The 22,028-nt window shown below is 40.0% G+C and overlaps 2 protein-coding genes across 4 annotated transcripts in view; one reads left to right on the forward strand and one right to left on the reverse strand.

Moving 5' to 3' along the window:
- Positions 1–3,808: 3,808 nt before the first annotated feature.
- Positions 3,809–14,934, forward strand: LOC124259651. 3 transcript variants are annotated; one of them, XM_046693829.1, is made up of 4 exons: positions 3,809–3,887; positions 9,177–9,312; positions 11,918–12,090; positions 14,659–14,934. In XM_046693829.1, exons 2-4 carry the CDS (start codon positions 9,205–9,207, stop codon positions 14,711–14,713), a joined length of 336 nt encoding a protein of 111 aa, XP_046549785.1. In that variant the 5' UTR covers positions 3,809–3,887; positions 9,177–9,204; the 3' UTR covers positions 14,714–14,934. The 3 variants fall into 3 exon arrangements, with proteins under 3 accessions (XP_046549785.1, XP_046549784.1, XP_046549786.1); XM_046693828.1 differs by lacking the exon at positions 3,809–3,887 and adding an exon at positions 7,627–7,737; XM_046693830.1 differs by lacking the exons at positions 3,809–3,887; positions 14,659–14,934 and adding exons at positions 7,627–7,737; positions 13,043–14,202.
- Positions 14,935–18,908: 3,974 nt separating this feature from the next.
- LOC124259660 (cell division control protein 45 homolog) overlaps positions 18,909–22,028 on the reverse strand; it is a 32,083-nt gene continuing 28,963 nt past the window's right edge. Inside the window, exons 15-18 of the mRNA XM_046693838.1 lie at positions 21,639–21,722; positions 20,763–20,881; positions 20,060–20,136; positions 18,909–19,409 (exon numbers count right to left, since the gene is read on the reverse strand). Of these exons, the coding sequence (XP_046549794.1) occupies positions 19,342–19,409; positions 20,060–20,136; positions 20,763–20,881; positions 21,639–21,722 (348 nt within the window). The 3' untranslated portion in view covers positions 18,909–19,341. The remainder of the gene's footprint in view (positions 19,410–20,059; positions 20,137–20,762; positions 20,882–21,638; positions 21,723–22,028) is intronic.

Genomic DNA, 22,028 nt, shown 5'->3' on the forward strand with positions numbered 1-22,028 from the left:
AGCAGTTTATCATAAACCACAGGTTATTACATCGACAGCAAGCAATCGCATTTAGATAACATGAAGGAGACATCGGCACCTGTCAATATTCATTTGGGATATACATGTGTGAGGCATATTTGCGCCCAACACATTGAAAGCAATTTATCATAAACCACAGGTTATTACATCGACGAAAGCAATCGTTTAGATAACAGCCAAATGAGACATGAAAAACTATCAATATTCATTTGGAAACATGTGAGGCCTATTTGCGCCCAACACATTGGCTGATTTATCATAAACCACAGGTTATTATGATCGACGAAAGCAATCGTTTAGATAACGCGTATGAGACGTAAGCACCTATCAATATTCATTTAGAAACAATGTGCAGAGGCCTCCATTTGCGCCCAACACATTGACTTGATTTGATCATAAACCACAGGTTATTACATCGACGAAAGCAATCGTTTAGATAACATGAAGGAGACGTCAGCACTATATCAATATTCATTTGGATACGTATGTAGCTGTAGGAGCCCTATTTGCATTCAACACATTGGCTTGATTTATCATAAACCACAGGTTATTACATCGACGAAAGCAATCGTTTGAATAACATGAAGGAGACGTAAGCACTATCAATATTCATTTGGATACGTATTGTTGAGGCCTATTTGCGCCCAACACATTGAAGCTTGATTTATCATAAACCACAGGTTATTACATCGACGAAAGTAATCATTTTAGATAACATGAAGCTGAGACATAAGCACTATCAATATTCATTTGGAAACATGTGCCAAGGCCTATTTGCGCCCAACACATTGGTTTGATTATATCAAGGTAAACCACAGGTTATTACATCGACGAAAGCAATCGTTTAGATAACATGAAGGAGACGTCAGCACTGTCAATATTCATTTGGATACATGTGTGAGGCCTATTTGCGCCCAACACATTGGCTTCTGATTTCATCATAAACCACAGGTTATTACATCGACGAAAGCAATCGTTTAGATAACATGAAGGAGACGTAAGCACTATCAATATTCATTTGGATACATGTGTGAGGCCTATTTGCGCCCAACACATTGGCTTGATTTATCATAAACCACAGGTTATTACATCGACGAAAGCAATCGTTTAGATAACATGAAGGAGACGTAAGCACTATCAATATTCATTTGGAAACATGTGTGAGGCCTATTTGCGCCCAACACATTGGCTTGATTTATCATAAACCACAGGTTATTACATCGACGAAAGCAATCGTTTAGATAACATGAAGGAGACGTCAGCACTGTCAATATTCATTTGGATACATGTGTGAGGCCTATTTGCGCCCAACACATTGGCTTGATTTATCATAAACCACAGGTTATTACATCGACGAAAGCAATCGTTTAGATAACATGAAGGAGACGTAAGCACTATCAATATACATTTGGATACATGTGAGGCCTATTTGCGCCCAACATTGGCGATTTATCATAAAACTACCTGTTATTACATCGACGAAAGCAATCGTTTAGATAACATGAAGGAGACGTGGCACTATCAGTATTCATTTGAAACATGTAAGAGGCCTATTTGCGCCCAACACATTGGCTTGATTTATCATAAACCACAGGTTATTACATCGACGAAAGCAATCGTTTAGATAACATGAAGGAGACGTCAGCACTATCAATATTCATTTGGATACATGTGTGAGGCCTATTTGCGCCCAACACATTGGCTTGATTTATCATAAACCACAGGTTATTACATCGACGAAAGCAATCGTTTAGATAACATGAAGGAGACGTAAGCACTATCAATATTCATTTGGAAACATGTGTGAGGCTAACTAACTAACTGTTTAACATAGTCCTTTCCATTTGTCGTTTTCCTGTTCATGTGTTATCTCCCTTTATCAAGGTCAATTCCACTGATGTTTTCATTTTGGATAGCAGTGTTGTATGATCCCCAGGGAGTTGAGATTGATAATACGATGCGCTGTTGAGATTGACATCCAATGGTCGTGGGAAAAACAAACCGCCTGTGAGCAGCCTAGATGGAAATCGGCGCTATATAAATAGATTAAAAAGAATAAATAGAAATAGACCTTGTGCCATCATTTAGTTTCATTTCAAAATGGCGTCAATAGCAGATAATCAAGGCGGGAAAGCACATGACGTGGATCTGAATTTTTAGAAATTACATGTTCGTGAACTGAAGATTTCTAATCATACGTTTCAGGGAATAAGTCGGACTTAAGTTGGCGTGCCAAAGGTGTAAGCGATCTTGACGAACGGTCGATTGAAGATCGGAATACATCCGACGTGGTCAGTGTGAGTAGATCTAATAAAATAACAATAAACATGTTTACTAAAAGATTTAAAGTGTGATTTCCATTTACTGAAAACAAACTAAAATTATGTATACATGATCATGATGATTGTTCTGCACTTGATCGTAATTTGAAATGGATAACCAAATAAGGTTTTAAGTGGACGTTGTCTGCACGGGACACACAAATATGTACTCCAGACATGCTGCTGAAAAATGTAACATGTAACTGTCACTTTTATTTTCATCAATACATGAATTGCATTCATTGGCCCATAGAGTGCTTCAGTAGTTTGACCAGTAGACATTGGCAAGGATTACGTGAACTGGACTAGTTACATAATCATCAGTACAGATGCAAAGTAATAATCCCCTGTTTGGGACACATAGACTTCAAATATATTTTATGAATAACAAAGCAAACATATTGACACAAAGTTCAATAATATATATTCTGAACATCGATGTTATGTCCTAAATTAGACAGCTGATGGTTGAGTTTTGGGGAGAAACATTGCGTTTGGATTTGAAAATACAAAGTGAGTGAGTGAGTATAGTTTTACGCCGCTTTTAGAAATATTCCAGCAATATCACGGCGGTGGACACCAGAAATGAGCTTCACACTATTTACCCATGTGGGTTTTCGAACCTGGGTCTTCAAGTGACGAGCAAACGCTATAACTGCTAGGTACCCCACCGCCCCGGAAAATATTAAGTACATACCTCAGCATTGCAAGTGTAGCAATACTCTTGTCAGCAAGTGGAGGCTGAAGGTTTGTCCAGTGAACGCACACTTATTCAAATGTTTGGTGACATTCTAAAGTAAATAGAATGACCCTGTTGTACAATCTGGAAATTTCTTGACACGTTTAATTGCCATTTCAACATAGATTTGCAATGCTTCTTGTTTGTTCAACGTCTCTTCTTAAAAACATCACTGTGCAGAGTTGCGTCCCTTGGTAACACCAGGAACTCTGATCATATATTCGAATCCTTGTTCGTCACTAGTGTTGTTAGCACCAAGCCCTTGGTCTTGGGTTTCGATAAAATTGTGCATGATCTGTCATTCTATATTAATCGGACGCCATAATGTAATCATGTAATAATGTAAACCCAAACCTACTCATGTATGGAGTGCTGCACTAGTACTGTTAGTAGAAAACACTACCCATAACAACGCCAAATTAATTCACCGTTATACGAGGAGACATTACAGTACACCAGTCACATACAAAACACTCATGCTCCTACGTTTGTAGCATAAAGTATTAGAGATGTTTCTCAGTGCTTCGATTATTTTCTCGTTATTTTGAAGGCTTTAGCCACCGCTTTGCCCAAATACATGCAACTGACTCAATGTAACGTACACAAACAGCCTTCAGATGGTCTCAGCCACCTTGACCTGCTCAAGGTCGTGACAATGATATGTTTGTCATGATAAACTTCAGTGGCACATTGTATGATCCGCTGTGTCCCATGTTGTGTACAAAGGATCATATTTATAAGCACATACTTACACAACGTCCAGACTGACAGTCCTGGACGTCCTCGACTCCATTTTGTTCATTTAGGTAAGCTACTTTTCCGTTAATGTAACTGTATGACAATAACGGTAGATACATTGATGATTAAAATCAATGCAACAGCCATCAATCCGAGTATGGATCTGACTTAATAATTATGACATGCCGTTAACAAAATAGCTGCTAAAGCCTGCGTTATTAGTTGTTTCTGTCGAATCTGAGTTTCCAGGTTTGTCGGTATGTTTGTAAATATGCACGACCTTTCCTAACGTGGGCGGCGGGGTAGCCTAGTGGTTAAAGCTTCAGCTTGTCACTCTTAAGACCCGGGTTCGATTCCCTACATAGGTACAATGTGTGAAGCCCATTTCTGATCTCCCCGTCGTGATATTGCTGGAATTTTGCTAAAAGCGGCGTAAAACCCAACCCACTCACTCACTTACCTCACATTAGGTGAACACATAGTTAATGAGATACTGCTATTTTAAAAACCCACTCACCCACTAACGGGGAACTCAATGAGATTCTAATGGTCATTGTAAGGTTTTGTAAGAAATGAACGAGCTGTGAAGGAGAGAGTGAATTCGGCTGTCGGAATTAATAGTTTCAATGATTTCTGCGGCCCAGTCTGAGTAAAGTTATTCGTTACACTGCTATACTTAGTCTATCAAAACCTTGTGGATGGTCGCGTCAGGTAACCTTTTCAATTGACCAATCAGAAGACAGCTTACCAAATCACGAAAGTTGACATTCGCACATACCTTGTGAACTTTTACCTCGAAACAATTTTGTACCCGAACGATTCCGAATGCTATTTTCCGTAAGATCGCTTCCGAGTGATGCACATGGGGCACGTCACAACCGTGAGTAAACAGTCGCTGAAAATAGCGTTTTGTCAGTATTCAAGGATGTCGGCTTGCGGAAATATTAGCTAATGATAACCATGTCAACAGAAACCCAAAGTGTATATTCTGCAGGTCATATATCTGTGTTGTATGCAGGTTTTCATTTGTTGTGAGATCAGTGTTGGCGACAGGGCAAAAGTAAATCCATTTTCGTAAGTCCCGCCGAACCCCAAATAGTAGCCGTTGTCTGATTGGTTCAAATCCGTTCTGTCGTCTCGCGTTTGATTGGACGGTCATAGGTCGCTCAAAGGTTACCTGACGCGACCTTCCTCAAGTTTTGTTAGACTCAGTATGCAGTGTAACGAATAATACTTTCCTAAGCTTCATTAGAAAGTAAAAGCCAGAAATTCACTGACTCTTCTAAAAGTGCAATGTAACAAATAAAACTGACGAAACCATAGGTGATTATGCAAAATTATTATAAGGGGTAATATATAATATGCCATTTTGGAGGGCATTATCATTTTGCAGAAGCCCGATGTCTTCCATTAACTGCCCGACGAAGGAGACCAGTTGAAAAGACCGAGAGCTTCTGCAAATGATAATCCAAAAATATATTGACCGTTATTATGCTAAAATACATGGAATATGTGTTGAAAACAAAAGAAACAATGAAGGAATTTGACTGTAAGTTTACCCAAATCAACTTCTGACGGGGTTGACTGCCCGAGATGCAATTACCGTCATCGAACAATTCAAGGTGTCGTCAACAGAAAGTGACGATATTCGACCTTGGCCTTTGACAAGACCATAGCCTGCAATATGTCAAACTATGTCAATGTTCGGTTTTGGTCCATCAACAGCCTTAATAGTGCAATTGTTAAGGTTAGCACCAACAAGAAAGCCAATATTACCGCTATTTAAAGCGGGAATTCGGGTTGCTTTGACCTGTTTGACACAGAATATCTGCCAGTCGAAAACCAATTAATGTCGAATGAACCGTAAGCCCACGCACCCACTATGACGTCACTTGACAACAGAACTGATAGTGGCCCGTCGTTAAGGTTGAGCGGTCCAATATCATTTGCAGCGGCCCGCAAATTTCTGATAATGGGAGGGCCGTTTCATGATAATTCCATGTATTTTAGCTATAAAGAGACAATATATAACGACCATGACGTAGTTGAGGTCACAGAACAGTCTAGTAAACTTAGGCTCAGTATTATTCGTTACACTGCTATACTGAGTCTAACAAAACCTTGAGGAAGGTCGCGTCAGGTAACCTTTGAGCGACCTATGACCGTCCAATCAAACGCGAGACGACAGAACGGATTTAACCAATCAGACAACGGCTATTATTTAGGGTTCGGCGGGACTTACAAAATGGATTTACTCTTGCCCTGTCGCCAACACTGATCTCACAACAAATGAAAACCTGCATACAACACAGATATATGACCTGCAGAATATACACTTTTGGGTTTCTGTTGACATGGTTATCATTAGCTAATATTTTCCGCAAGCCGACATCCTTGAATACTGACAAAATGCTATTTTCAGCGACTGTTTACTCACGGTTGTGGCGTGCTCCATGTGCATCACTCGGAAGCGATCTTACGGAAAATAGCATTCGGAATCGTTCGGGTACAAAATTGTTTCGAGGTAAAAGTTCACAAGGTATGTGCGAATGTCAACTTTCGTGATTTGGTAAGCTGTGTTCTGATTGGTTAATTGAACAGGTTACCTGACGCAACCTTCTGCGGCCTCAACTACGTCATGGTCGTTATATATTGTCTCTATAATCTTGCATAATCACCTATAGTTTCGTCTGTTTTATTTGTTAAATTGCACTTTTAGAAGAGTCAATGAATTTCTGGCTTTATATGAACTGCAACAACACTGGTGTGGCGTCGTCATCGTTGTCTAAGTATGGCTTAAATATATAATTGTTGAGTAAGAGAAGTGAAGGCACACTCCAGTGTTAGAGATACAGCTTTGTTTGACGAATAGCAATCGTGAGAAGTGCAACAGAAGAATTTCAACCATACACAACATGGTATACGCTGTATATCCTGCATCACTTGTGATATAGTCAGATGGCCTAAACTGTTCGTGTACTGGGTGCGATCTCGATCAGCGTAAGGGCACTCGGGTACGCTTAATAAGTCAGCCATAAATCTCCAAAAAGACTTGAAGGGGGAACGAATAGAACTCATTTGGTTGACGATATGTGTTCAGACAAAAACTTTGTTCATTCGTTTGATCCGTATATGATACAAGTGCTGATAACAGAATACGAAGAGGTCATGGATAACAGGCCATGTAAGGCGCCGCAATTCGCTGTTCAGAGTTGCGTCCCTTGGGTTTGTTGTTTCACCAAAGTGGTAACCTCGTGAGATCTAAATCCGGCTCTCCCCGACATTAAACTGAAACGCTGTGATATAAATACAGTACTGCGGCGTTAAACAGTATTCAATCATTCACTCACTCGCACTCACTCACACTCGCACTCGCACTCGCACTCGCAGTCGCAGTCGCACTCGAACTCACACACGCACTCACACTCACACTCGCACTCACACAATCACCCAATCCAGTCTGGTGTCACTGTACATCCTTGTTTGTTTCAGCTTTATCACAGATACAGCATATAAATATTAGTTAAATGTCGAAAGTAACTAATCAACGATTTTAACTGTAAGTATTAGATATTCTTGACAGGAATACCGCAGGACACAGGGGCGGATCCCCCTTCTCCCCCGAAAACAATCCCTGAGGTGCATTTACCTCTAACCTTTGGACTTCATGATGTTTATGTATCCCCCACCCACCCTCCTCCCCAGCCCCATTCTCCTCCTCCTCTCCATAATCCTTGATGCGGACCTGGGACAACTACACCCACTGACAGGCCGTATGGATGACCCATATACATAAACAGGGAGATACCCAGCGGTGAGCTCTTGCAACTATCAAGTTTGTGGATGTGTTATCACATTTCTAACCATTGTCAAGTCCACCAGACTGCCGGCGATTGAGTAAGGGACTGAACTCTGCAGGTAGGCGATGGATGAGTGCATTTCTATAACTGTACGACGTTCTGTTACCAGGCACCAGGCATGACCATAGATCTGGGAAAATTGGTGAATTTGAAACTTTAATCGTTGGTGTCAGTTTAAGTCGGAGATGACAAGGTCAAACACATTATACCAGCTTCCAACATGTTCCTTACCCGTAGGTTACTTCATCGTAAGGTTCAACCCTACAGGGACTTTGTTAAGAAGGGAAAGATGAACAACAGATATTAGTTTCAAAGCTGTATATATTGTGAACGTTGACTGCTGTATCTTGCTTCTAGAGGCCATGACGAGGCAGTATTACATCGTTAGTGATGTAAGTAGTTCACTGTGGTGGTAATGTACATAGCTGGCGAGGGTAATTGTAACTGATTACATGCTAAAGTTTGGTTGTTTATATCTGTGCTGTTAACGCCGCACTCCATCAATGCTCCGGCTATGTGACGGCAGTTTAAATAATAGAGTAAGGACGAGAACATCTAGTGACTGACATCATGAGCATCGATCCATGAAATTGGGCAAGTCGGGCCACCCGATCCCGTTTTCCTTCCTGAGACAAGAATGGGTTTCTGAAGACCAATTCTAATTCAGGTCCTGACGGGTAATAGTCTGTGATGCCTTGGCTGGGATTATCAAACAGGCGTTCATTAGTGATTTAATATAGATTGTACTCACTGCATGCAAGGAGTCCAAGATTCAGTGACCTTGACCCTTATATACACACGTCTCCTTCATTTTTCTTTGTGTGTGTGATGTGTGTGTGTGTGTGATATATGTATGTGTGTGATGTGTGTGTGGTGTGATGTGTGTATGTGTGTGTGTGTGTGTGCGTGCGTGCGTGCGTGCGTGTGTGTGCCCCATCGGTTTCATCACTAGACTTTTCTGCCCTGACCACCACTACTCGTAATCAAAGCCTGGAAAAAACTAATTACCTTTTGAAACAATCTTCGACTTTATTTCAGCTCGGTTGTTTGTTAGCCATTATGTGCATTTTACTATAAATGTTACAGGACATAAAGCTCATTTGAATTCCACATCACACAGCATTTTTGTTCCAACTCGTAAATTCCTAAAATGAGGACTACTTATCAAGCATTACTCACTAAAACGATTACACATGCTTCCTTCGGTGAACATCTGCCATTTATAGATACACTGTCACCGTGTGTTATAAACCTTTGCTTATCTGAGATTTTGTTATTGTCTGCATACGTATGAACACTGCGACCGTTCGACATTTGCTGTCGTTGGGAGTAGCGCCATGGGCTGATCCTGAGTAAGCGTGTTGTTTCATCAATGTAATCCGAAATCTGTCATGGTTGTTATTGAAATGTTGTATCTATCAGCTACACTGAGAGAAACATCTACAAGTCATCTAAGGTCGAATACTTTTCAGTTAGGCAACATTCGTTTCGTTGCAGTGTGGTTGTTAACCGTTATTCTATCATCATGCCGATGTGTGTGTTGTACACCAATCTGAAGGATACTGACATCCCCCCACAACTGGAGACCAGACTCGCAGAGCTGATTGCTAAAGTCCTGGACAGACCCATGGAGGTAGGACACATGCTCACGCAACCAATATGTAAAATGAGTGATTTTAGATTTACGCTGCTTTAGGCAGTATTCCAGCAATATCACACCAGGGGACACCAGAAATGGGCTTCAAACCACGGTCTTAGGCGTGGCGAGCGAACGTTTTATACGCTAAGCTACCACGCCACCCCACAACCAATATGTTCAGTTAAGGAGTTAGATATAGAAGCCTTTCCTATTTGTAATTGATGGTTAACAGTCGAAAGAAGCAATAGAATCTATTTTGTGAGCAGTTTTGTATCTAGCATGAAGTGGTTCCCGTCTGAAGTTAGTTGGAAAACATAGATCTCATTACTGTTTCAAAAGCAAGTGAGTGAGTGAGTGAGTATGGTTTTACTCCGCCTTTAGCAATATTCCAGCAATATCGCGGCGAGGGACACCAGAAATGGGCTTCACACATTGTGCCCATGTGGGGATTTGAACCCGGGTCTTCGGCGTGACGAGCGAACGCCTTAACCACTAGGCTACCCTACCGCCCCCATCATAGCCAGACTGGTGTCAGCAGCACATACTTTCTCTCAACTACCGCGTAGTCAGGTAGCATTTGGTTAACACACTACCCATGCGAGGAATCGAACCCAATTTCTTCGGTGTGAAGAGACCCTTTAACCCCAAGGTCGTTGACTGGAAAGTACGGTTGCAAAATACTGTCAATACATCTTCATAACAATCACCTGAAGTCCAAAAACACATTATCTCCGAAAAATGAAAGCAAAAACACGAACGAGTTGAGTTCCACATCAACAGTATTCTCTATGTAGGAATATTCTATAGCCAAACACTGTTTGGTATCAGCGATAATCATTCTAAGCTCGCAAACCATTATTGTGAACAGCAGTGCTAATTCAGCACATCGCTTTTAAGAGCATTATTGAGCGAGTCATTGGACACTGTGCATTAGCGATCCTTACATGTTGCGGGGTAATGGCAAGGTCAACAGCAACGCCGCTAGGTGTAGGACCCAAGCAGCACTCTGATAGAGATGCAAAACAACGACCACACCCGTCCTTATTAGTGATAATTTTCACAAGCCATTGCCATCAAGGTTCAACATCCTACTACAGGAAAAAGGATCATTGTATGGCAAATATTTTGATGTCATTCAAGAAGGAAAGGCAACCATTAACCGTTAACGTATTAACTCAAAGTCAGACGTATCCGTCATTCAAGACTAGCATGTTGATTTAGTAATCAAAGCTTAAGTACCTGTAGTTTCACGTACGTAAGCCATATGTTAAGAAAACTGTGTTAAAGCTATGTATGGGACGGTGGGGTAGCATAGTGGTATCCCCATGGGTACAATTAGGACGTCTCTGAAATGAACATATTTTTACTGAAAAAAGTTCATAGTAAAAAAATATATAAATGAAAAGGGGCCCTGAGACTTTCTTCATTTTCAGAAGCTGAGGAAATCTAGACTTGCCACATTTCTAGTTGTGTGGGCTTTCTTGGATATATTTGCTCTCTGTACGAGAGACTAGGGGTCAATGTGTTAAGCTCTTTCTGGTGACCCCGCCGTGATATTGCTTGAATATTGATAATAAACTAAACAAACGAACTAATAAAGATGCTTTAAAGATAAAGGAACTCTATCTGAATATCCAGTTAATGTTAGCGGGGTTATCACAAGTGCTGATTGAACTTGATCCAATATTCCGTACCACTGGCCATAAACCACACTGTTGATAACAGTCTGAAGGTTATGTGTTATAAATAAACTCAAAACGTCAACAAACACTTTCATTTGATTCATCATTTGTGTTTGTTAAAAACTAAACCCGTGAAATTCCAGTTTAGAATTGTTTTTCAGTAACCCATGCTTGTCGTAAGAGGCGATCATGATCGGCTGGTCAGGCTCGCTGACTTGGTTGACACGTGTCATCGGTTCCCAGTTGCGTAGATCGATGCTCGTGGTGTCAATCGCCGGATCGGCTGGTCAGGCTCGCTAACTTGGTTGACATGTGTCACCGGCTCCCATTTGCGTAGATCGATGCTCGTTGTGTCAATCGTCGGATTGGCTGGTCAGGCTCGCTGACTTGGTTGACACGTGTCATCGGTTCCCATTTGCGTAGATCGATGCTCGTGGTGTCATTCGCCGGATTGGCTGGTCAGGCTCGCTGATTTGGTTGACACGTGTCATCGGTTCCCATTTGCGTAGATCGATGCTCGTGGTGTCAATCACCGGATCGGCTGGTCCTAGTATTTACAGTCCACCGTCATGTACCTGGAATGCTGCCGAGAGCAGTGTTCAACAGCAAACACATGTTATGGACTACTACGAACACGGGTCTTCAACTATCAATAATCCTATCGTTGTTAACCTTCAACTTAATCAGGAAGATCTGAAGGTTCATTTTGTAAGAATGAATCGTTCATATATCTAAATACACAGTTTGCTTTGGTGATAAGGATGAATTAGTTTCACCGCAAATAGAACACATTAATAGGCCTGTCAACTATTCACCTGAAACAATCACAGTACTCACTGTATCCGCAGATCAGGAGTTTGAATTGCCCTTGTTTCACAGCATCCTATACATGGATTCGTTGTGTCACCCTGTTGCAGTGGCTCAACGTGGTGATCCTGCCTGGACTGCGTCAGTTCCGCCTGCACAACACCGACCCTGCCTGCTTCCTCCAGATCACCTGCATCGACGCTTTCGACAAGGACAGTAACCCGACCTACACACCACCCATACTGGACTTCCTGAAGACCAACCTCAAGCTTCAAGCTGAAAGGTCAGGGGTCCCTTATGACATTCTTTGATCGTATCTGATCTTTTTAACACTTTGTTAAAGGCGGACTCGCTGTCTCATTCATAGGTCTTTGCATTGCATGGGGACAAACTTACTTCAGGTTTTGTTTATTTCGGGAAGCAACACCAGATTCAGCATCAAAACTTTAGTAAAGCCTTTATCCGAGAGACGGAAATATGGACCTTTGAGATCGTATTCTCAAATGTAACGGTTTGGGATTCGACAAAAAAACCCCATAAAAACATGATGTGTTCAGTGATTCATAAATTAGTTTTTAAAGGAAATTCATACAGTGTCTCTGTGTAACTGAAGGGTAAAAAAGTAACTGCTACATTCTACTTGTTGTAGAAGCACGTTCACAGACAAAGCTATTGATTCATTAATCTGTGCTGTGCCGTCTCCACCCGTTCTCGAACACCTGGCTGTCCCTTTCTCTGCACTCCTCCCTCGTAACAAATAGTGAACGGTGTCAATATTTAAATGATAGATTGTTAAACAACTTTTTTATTTTTAGGACAAAAAGTCTGCAAAAAACTCACAGAGTTGGTCTGATGTTTTGATTATGATCAGCGTTTCATTGAGTATTTTATGTTTATTAGTTTTCGAGTTAGATTGCATTTCATCGGTCCGCTTTTGAGCCAAACGGACTATAACCGAGCTGCTTTTAGTGGTATTCCTAAACTACCAGGGCAGGGGATAGCTTCACACACTAACCCCAGGTGGGGAATCGAACCTGGATCTCCGGTATGAGACAAGCAACACTTTATAAACAATCCATAACAAACATCCCAAATATCAACTAAGTCTAAATACACAGTTTAAGACCTGTCTTGTTTCTCAGTAGAGTCAAGACTGTTTTATCTTATCATTTGCGTTTTATGTATTAAAATATGTGCAATATGAGCCATAACAAGACCACACGTGTTTGTTTCAGAATACTCATCCAGTATCTACGGGCAGAAAAACACCAGTTTAATGTATAGTCCAGGATGACAACGTTGCTTAGGGCGTTACATTCTGGACTAGGCTCTGCCAACAGCAATACTCGGATACCATTGTTTCATCGATGGCCTATCAATCAGACATATCAACTGGTATAGCACCAGTGACATTTACTACTCCTACTACTACTATTTACAACAAACTACTACGTATTTAAGCAGTCTTTCTTTCGTACTTTCCTTGGACACTAACTGGTGTTTATATTTCCTAGACGAATTTGTCTGGTTTTCTGTGTCGTTTGCTTTGCGCTCTGTAATAGACTTACGTAGGAATTGTACAAAACCTGTGTACTTGTTACATAGCAATTTGTTTAACAGAGTCGTATGTTCTTCGTTGGCGTAGTGCAAACAAAACTAGTGAAACTCATATAATCCTGCCCCTGAAGCGAGCAAAAACAGAAGACAAGAACATGAATGCTCAACTCTTGGAAACAAACTTATATTACAGGGGTGTTATTGCTAGGCTCGTGCAAGTGTAAATTTAAAAGTAACTGAAATTACTTGTCACAATAATAGCTAGGAATGGTATTTTTCCGGCCTGCTACATCATTGAATCAATTACGTTATCAAAACGTGCTTGGGGGTTTGTTATTCTAAAACAAATTATGAGATCATCTCGCTCGATGGTCACGAGGTACAAATGATATTACACATATGATAATCCTTAACAACATAAATATTTGTTTGGCAATGTCATTCAGTAGCGTTTGTTACAAAACTTAAAATACTCCAACATTCATTTTATCTTGATGCCTGTCGAGTCTTTTACGACGTACTGGACCAGGACAACTGTTATGTTAGTGCGGCGTAAAATAACATTCGTTCACTTGAGTGTTGTGTTGTAGGACTGTAACGATGCTTCGAACTATGGATTACAATTGTTGAGTCTCAGATAGCAATTAATCGATGGTAGAAACGAAAACTATCGATAGTATGAGTGACTATCGACAGTTTAGTAATTTGCACAGTGCAAAATACAGGAAGTACTAGATTCGTTCACTTTGAATTAGAGTTATCCGCCCCTGTTACATCTTAAACACACTTGATCTGCGTTTCAGGTTTCATGTGAGTTATTAAAAGAGACTGAAACTACTGCAGCTTGTTTGTATTCCATATAAACTATACATTCATTAGGGAAATGACTTCAGATGAGACAATTCAAGGCGAGAGAAAACACTATTGCAATAGTTTGTCGCAATAGACTATCGCTATCACAATAGTTTGTTTCCGCAATACTGACTGATGACTATTGCAATTAGTTTTACCCGCTTTTAGCAATATTCCAGCAATATCGCTATAGTTGTTTCCCCTCAACAGCCACCCCTAATTGATAGTGTTTTAAATGGTTTGTTGGTCAGGAGAAGCAAGACATGTTTCAACATGCCACATGGAAAGACTTGAGGATGCCTAAACCTTACAGCTTTCGCCCAGCAGAGGGAAGATAACAGTTCCACGTGGAATTCACCAAAATGTTCTCCCTCAAAAGTCAGGCAATATGCACCATTAAAGTCGTGAGGCTCATTTGGTAATAAAGACGTGTTTGTTTCAGAATCGTCATCCAGTACTTACCTGGGGAACCGCATATGTTCGGCCTAGCGTCCTAGTACAGCGCCACAGTTACTAGTTGCTATGACAACACTATTTAAGATAGCATTATCGAAAGTATGAATCGTTAAAGTAGTACATGTGTCCTTGCAGGTCGGATCAAGTTACTAGTTTCAGACAACGCTGTTATAGGTATGATTCTTAGCCATTGTCCAACCATTTTTTCTGAGTAAACTTATTGACTTATAACCAAACTGTGCAATAAAAATTAATACACTAATGATTCTGTGAATTATTGCGATATTCGACCAGCAGACGTGAAAGAAGAAATGGAGATGAGGTGAAATGGTGAGTGAGTGAGTTTAGTATTACCCCGCACTCAGCAATATTCCAGCTATACAGCGGCCGTCTGTAAATAATCGAGTCTGGACCAGACAATCCAGTGATCAACAGCATGAGCATCGACCTGCGCAAATAGGATACGATGACATGTCAACAGTCAGCGAGCCTGACCACCCGATCCTGTTGGTCGCCTCTTACGACAAGCACGAGTTACTGAAGGCACAGGGGCGTGTCACGCTTAGAAACAGCGTTAGAAAGACACATAGGTATATAGACCCTACCCTAGTACTACATAAAAGGAAAGGGATGTAACGACGGAACCACCCCCTCCTCAATCTAAGTTAGATTTCACCACGTAAACTATTTTAAGACCCCGCCGAGGCCTACGGATCGAAAGCGAGATAATTTCCCTACAAAATGAGCTATGAATGGTCACAATCGGATCATTATTTCAAAAGTTATACGCCACGACTCGCCGAAAACAGCTACCTCCGCAATTCCAAGTCAAAATCATTACATGGATCACCCAAGACAGCGAAAACTCACCTTTCAAATTCGTTTATTAATTCCAGCCACGTTGACAGCACCTATGTAGGGCTAGATTCGATCGGCAGCGGCATTCCACGGGTCTAAAAACTTATTGCAACATCTACCAATCATTTCAGGGGCCTTAAAAATAGTTTACATGGTGAAATCTAACTTTGATGAGGAAGGGGTGGTTCCGTCGTTACATCCCTTTCCTTTTATATAGTACTAGAGTAGAGTCTATCTTAAAACAAGCATAGGTTACTGAAGATCAATTCTAACCCGGATCTTCACGGGTTGGCATTAAGTGCTGCCAGAGCTTTGTGAAAGGGGCGCAGGTCGAATAATTTGTACGTATTGTTTCTCCCTGTGGGCCCGTGAAGATCCCGGTTAGAATTGGTCTTCATTAACATCATTGTCGTGGGAGAAGACTAACAGGATCTACCATTGCTGAGAAGACTAACAGGATCTACCATTGCTGAGTGTGGTGTTAAACAAAACCAATTCTCCTTGTGTTACTGCTGTTTATAGGTTATCTGTATGTACATACAAAATTCGGATTTGGATACTTTTTAAGTGTTTTCACATTCCATTGCATTAGTGAGTGAGTTTAATTTTACGCCCCACTCAGCAATATTCCAGCTACAGTCGAGCACCGTTGTGTCGAACTCTGATATCTCGGTTGTCTCGATATAACATCTCGGTCCCGGCAAAATCCTTCATAATTTATCATTATTCAAGCTCTTTTAACTCGATACGTATGTCTCGATATTTCGGATATCTCGATATAATTTCATGGTCCCAACAAGCAAAATTACCCTTTTAACTAGATATTTGCAAAGAAACTCGATATTTACCTACCTTTCATTGGCAAGTATCCGTCTGAACGGAGGTTGTTTCCACACGGTGCGGCATGAATCAAAGGGATGCGGTAGTGTAAACTAATTAGGGCTAATTGAGTTGAAGGTGTCGCTTGTTTGTTATGTAAGTAGGATTAATTAAGAAGGAAATAATTAGGAAGTATTCACTGTTACGACTAAACACGACTGAGAAGCGAATCAAAACATACTGAGAAGCGTTTTGTTTTCTTTCATAGTGATATGTGACAATATGCCCTGGTCAGATGTCTCGAAGTTCGAATAACTCGATATTTTTTCTTAGTCCCATGAATATCGAGACAACAGTGGTGCTCGACTGTATATACAGCGGTTTGAAAAAAATCAAGTCTGGTTCAATGCATTAAACGGAATGACCAGGATGCATGTGCAGTTTCAGGGTTATTGTGATTGCTAATCATGATTGAAAGTTTGTCCTGTGATTATCATTCATAATTCTGAAAAACCAAAGCAATGGTGCACAAGATTTATGTCTGTGTGCTGTGTGCATGCATTTAATTTTGTGCCAAGACACTGCATATTTCGGTTTATATGAGGGCGGCATGTGGAGGGTTGAATCTGAACCGGACAAACCAGTGATCAAAATTGTGAGCACAAGATCCACAGCCTGTTTTTCCAGATGAAAGTAAGATTTACACCAAATGACCCCAAGTAGAGGATAAAATGGAAGAATAGCCAAGCAACTATATCCATTACACATGCATTAGATCATTAGACATACTGCAAATTAAGTTAAACCTTAAGGAACAAGTTTTTATGGATAACAACTTCTTTATTTCATGAGAGCGACGTTTCGATACAGATTCTTGTACTGTTGTCACTCTTGCTTGACAACGGTACAAGAATCTGTATCGAAACATTGCACTCACGAAATAAAGAAGTTGTTATCCATAAAAACTTGTTCCATATTGTACATCTCAACTTCTAAAAATGCCACTCAAACAACTTAAACCTTCTTGGACATTTTGCCAATATATATCCTTTGAACAGTTGTGAATCAAGTCGGATAACTGATTATAGATTATATAAGATTAGTATCACATTGCTTACAAATATATATGTTTCATCTAAACAACAGTACAGGAGAGGCTTTTATAAATGGCTGGACTATATGGAAAAATACAGTGCCTATTCTTTCGGTCAGGTAAATATACCCCATTCAGAACACAAATAGAAACCTAAATAATATCTGTACAGTTTTATTATGTCACATATACACTTCATTCAATTATTGACACACAATGGAAAAATATTTAAATAGCATCGTTCATCATTTCATTATTCCTTTTTACAGTAATTCCATGTTTCTATTGAATATGCAAAGTACTTCATTCAAATCTTGATAATTCACATCAATGGGTTCTAATATATTACTAAAATGTTAAGGACAACCCAGTTCTTTCATACCATAGTAATATGAGAGACTCGAGTCATCCCAGTTATTTATGCACTATGAATGGAAACCTGCATATAAACACATACATGAACAATTTCAGCCTCCATACAAACATCAAGATGACCACAGCTGTTTGTCTCAAATACCAAGGATAAACCATTGAGACATCATTTCTACATAGCTATTTTGGAAACACTTTGAACCTGCTATCCAAGAAAATAAAAGAATACATAAATGTGATATGAAAAGTAATATTTCTTTTAGGATGAGTGTGATGAAACGTTTAGTGATTCAGAAAACGTAACAGTCTTTTTCATTTTTTCTGTGTTTCATTCAGCCTACAAATCTTTACAGAATCATCTTAAAAACATAGAAAAACCCACCATTACATTTTGGTGCAAAACATTTCACCGCAATAAATAAGAAATAGAGGGTTTTCTTCAAATAAACATTCTTGGCCACCTCACACTGGAGATATGTGAGGGAATATATTATCTACAATTTACTTATGTGCAAGAATAGGATGTTTTAATTTACATCTATTTTATGTACAGATAGATACAACACAGAGCATAGCACTTGAAAGGGGGACAAAATACAGACATATTTACATAGTCATTACATAAGCACTTTTTAATTTTAGCATTATTCCAGCAATATCTCAGTGAGGGGACGGCACAAATGGGCGTCACACATTGTACCAAAGAGGGGAATCAAACACGAGTCTTTGGCATGGTGAGCAAATACTTGAACCACGAGACTAACTCGCCGCCCATCAGCGATGTGAAACACCTAATTCTAACATATCTTGTTAAAAAATGATGTGCTTTCAAACCATTGTGACATCTTTTTTAAGAAATAACTGTGGAGCTTTGAAAATTATTTCCATTACACCAGTGTTGTAGCTTTGGAGGACAGCTAGAGTGATCTACATTCAATGCACCCAGCCGGACTACTTGATCCTGTTGGTCAGCTATGAAAACCAGCACAGCTCAGCAATATTCCAGCTATATGGCTGCGGTCTGTAAATAATCGAGTCTGGACCAGACAATCCAGTGATCAACAGCATGAGCATTGATCTACGCATTGCGATAGGATGATATGTGTCAACCAATTTAGCGAACCTGACCACCCGATCCCATTCGTTGCCTCTTACAACAAGCATGGGTTGCTGAAGACCAATTCTAACCCGGATCGCCACAGGTCTGTTTGGTTGGGACCCGTTTCAACAACCTCCAGTAAAGGGTCATGTGAATAATGCTATGGCAACAACAAAGACAGGAATTACATAACTTTGTAGTAGTTGCAGAAATTAACAGAAGTTGTTTTATTGGACTGGACGACCTGACTGACTGACACTGGCATCTGCGCTCACTTGCACAAAGCGTCCTTAGCGCTACAATGACCCTAACTTCCATTCTCCAACATAGGCCTAAGACAGTCGTAGCACTAAGGTCACTTTGTGCAAGTGGGCCCTGGTGACGTTGGGTAGTTGTAGAAATAAATAGAAGCAGTGCGACCACAGGACTCATGTCTGTAGCAAGTTGAGGAGGGCATCAAAGAACTTGCTCCTGTCGTCTGTCTTCATCTCCATCACTGAAACACGAACAGGAAATCTCGTCAGCAGATCACAGGCCTTTATTATCAATTCATTAATACAGTCCACAATACAGAGTCTTTGATATGGCCGGACCAATCAGGGCCTCAGATCTTCAATCAGCCAAATCCTGGCACAACTAAGGGACACAACTCCACACCGATTTGTAAGTATTTGTCCACACGACCATCCATTCTCATTCAAGTATCATTATAGCATTGTATCACAACACTGCTGATAGAGATGTCAACCCAAAATGAAGCTCTGGAGCATTCAGTAGGGTACGAAGTATATTCATGTGAAAAGGAGTTAACAGAACCATTAGTGTTCCAGCACACCAAAGATTGATCAATAAAAAAGACAAGGCTGTGTATACACAACAACTACTAAGAGACCTCATATGATGAGTAACGGATATCTTAACAATATTTGAAATGAAAGTTTGACAGCATAGTATTTCGGTAAAATTTCATGTAAATAATTTCATGACAAATAAGACAAAAACTACATTTTAAAGTGCAAGTTTAGGCTAATTTAGGCACATTTATAACTGTTGTCCATTCTGTATTGTGATTATAAATCTTTAAGATTGATACAAGAAGCTGAACATGATTCCACTAACACCAAGATACTAATATGACCTTCCTACCATGTGAGTCAAAATAGTCGTGGTGAGTCCGGGAGTTGGTGCTGCTTGCCGCTTGTTCAAAGGCCTTTCCAAAGAAGCTGGAATAAATATGCATTAAACCATTATACACTACAAATAAATCAGTTAGAAAGCCTTAACTGAAAGTAAGCTGCTTTAGTTTAAAGTAATACTGAAGAGTTGACACATGCACATATCATTTGTAGACCCAGACAATTTCCATATCAACTTTTTCCTTATAAAGTTAAAATAATAACCCCAAATTGGTAGATGAAGTGGTTCAAATGGCCACCTCGCACTAATTTTGAGCATCATTGTTGAATAATTTCGTGCTTTGAAGTTTACACATATTCCCGAATGTTGGTTGGTTCAGAGAGCTGTCATGTGATCTAAATTTCAAGGTTCATTTCCCTTGAACCCTTCCAATCGTTCAAAAACAAAATAAATCATTTGCATTCACACTCCTTTTAATTTATACATATCACTTACTTGTTTTTGAACGTAACAAAAAGCTCAAACTGAGCACAGTTTTGCAAAAATCTGACCGACAACGCGTCCGACAACAAGTCAGGATTGGTAAACTCGCTCGTTCACACGAGTTTGAACAACACTTTGATATCGTTCATTTTTCACTGCAAACACACAAAGTAACATTCAATTCTTAACTCCTGTCTCAGCAATCACTGACAATGTGACACAGACTCACTTTTTCCTCTCGTCGTCCAGCTCCAGCGGAGGGATGCCGATCACCAGTGTCGTCCCCTGCTCTGTGTTGAGGGGGGCACCCAGCACTAGAGGCAGCGTCCTCGCCTTCTTACTGCGACTCTGCCAACAGCAACATCACTGGTGACTTAAGATAAATACCAGGGATTTTGAACAAATCAACAGAGGAAGGCAAATTTGTAAAAACAGGAATCCATGTAAAAATAAGAACTTCAAAAGTCTTATATTTTTCTAATTTCTCTGATACTTATATGCTAAAATGTAAAGCTGAGGTTCTGAAACATTTAATTTTATAAGAGGTCATGTTGTCAGTAAAACACAAGTCACCTTTGCAAGTATTGGTCATCATAGTAGTATGATTACACAATGCCATTTAGAAAGTGGTAAATGTTACATGTGTTACATTTGGGATTACACTTTCTTAGTAAAGTACAAATTCCAGTCCTTGTTTTTTTGGGTTTTTTTAGGCGGCTGACTTTGTGTGCTGGCAATTGGGTGCCTGACTCTGAGGGTGTGAGTTCGAATCCCGGATGGGGCTCAACTCAAAAAAAAAAAAGAAAAAAAAAAAAAAAAAAAAAAAGGACTAGAATTTGTACTTTACTAAGAAAGTGTAATCCCAAATATAACACATGTAACATGATAGTAGTAACCTGTGTTGGGTAATTATCAGTTAAAATTTCTGATTTTTGTTGGGCTGTCAGAATGCCTTGTACTTTTGCTCACTTACTCACTTCCACGCCATTCGAGCACCTGCTTGCTCTAAGGTGGCACTAAGAACCCACACATAGTGGAAGTTAATTCTAAAACACAAAAGTTTTTACACAATTATTATATGTCTTTATGAAAACATTATTCTCACCACTGAGCAGTGTGCTTCAAGTGTGAACCGAGCCAGCCGAATCAGGCAGTTGACTTTGGAGAAAAACTTCACATCTGCCGTTCCCTGAAATACGATAAAACAGATGAATGTAAGCTACTAGTATGTATCATGTGTAATGAAGTACTCGAATATAAGCCTCATCTGCAGTTCCCTGAAATACGATAAAACAGATGAATGTTAGCTATGTATGTTGTAATACATGTTACTAAGAGCCTAAATATCAGTATCATCAGCACTAAAACTGTTTTGAGCAAATAAAACAGTATTACATTATTATTTATTATTAGGGCCAGACCAATTTCATTTCTTGTTTTACAGATTTTTTGTCCTCAGAAAACCTAAAGGCAGGAGGGAAAACTAATAAAAATA

This window comes from Haliotis rubra, unplaced genomic scaffold (genome assembly GCF_003918875.1).
Source record: "Haliotis rubra isolate DU_JTF1 unplaced genomic scaffold, ASM391887v1 Scf731, whole genome shotgun sequence".
NCBI lineage: Eukaryota > Metazoa > Mollusca > Gastropoda > Lepetellida > Haliotidae > Haliotis > Haliotis rubra.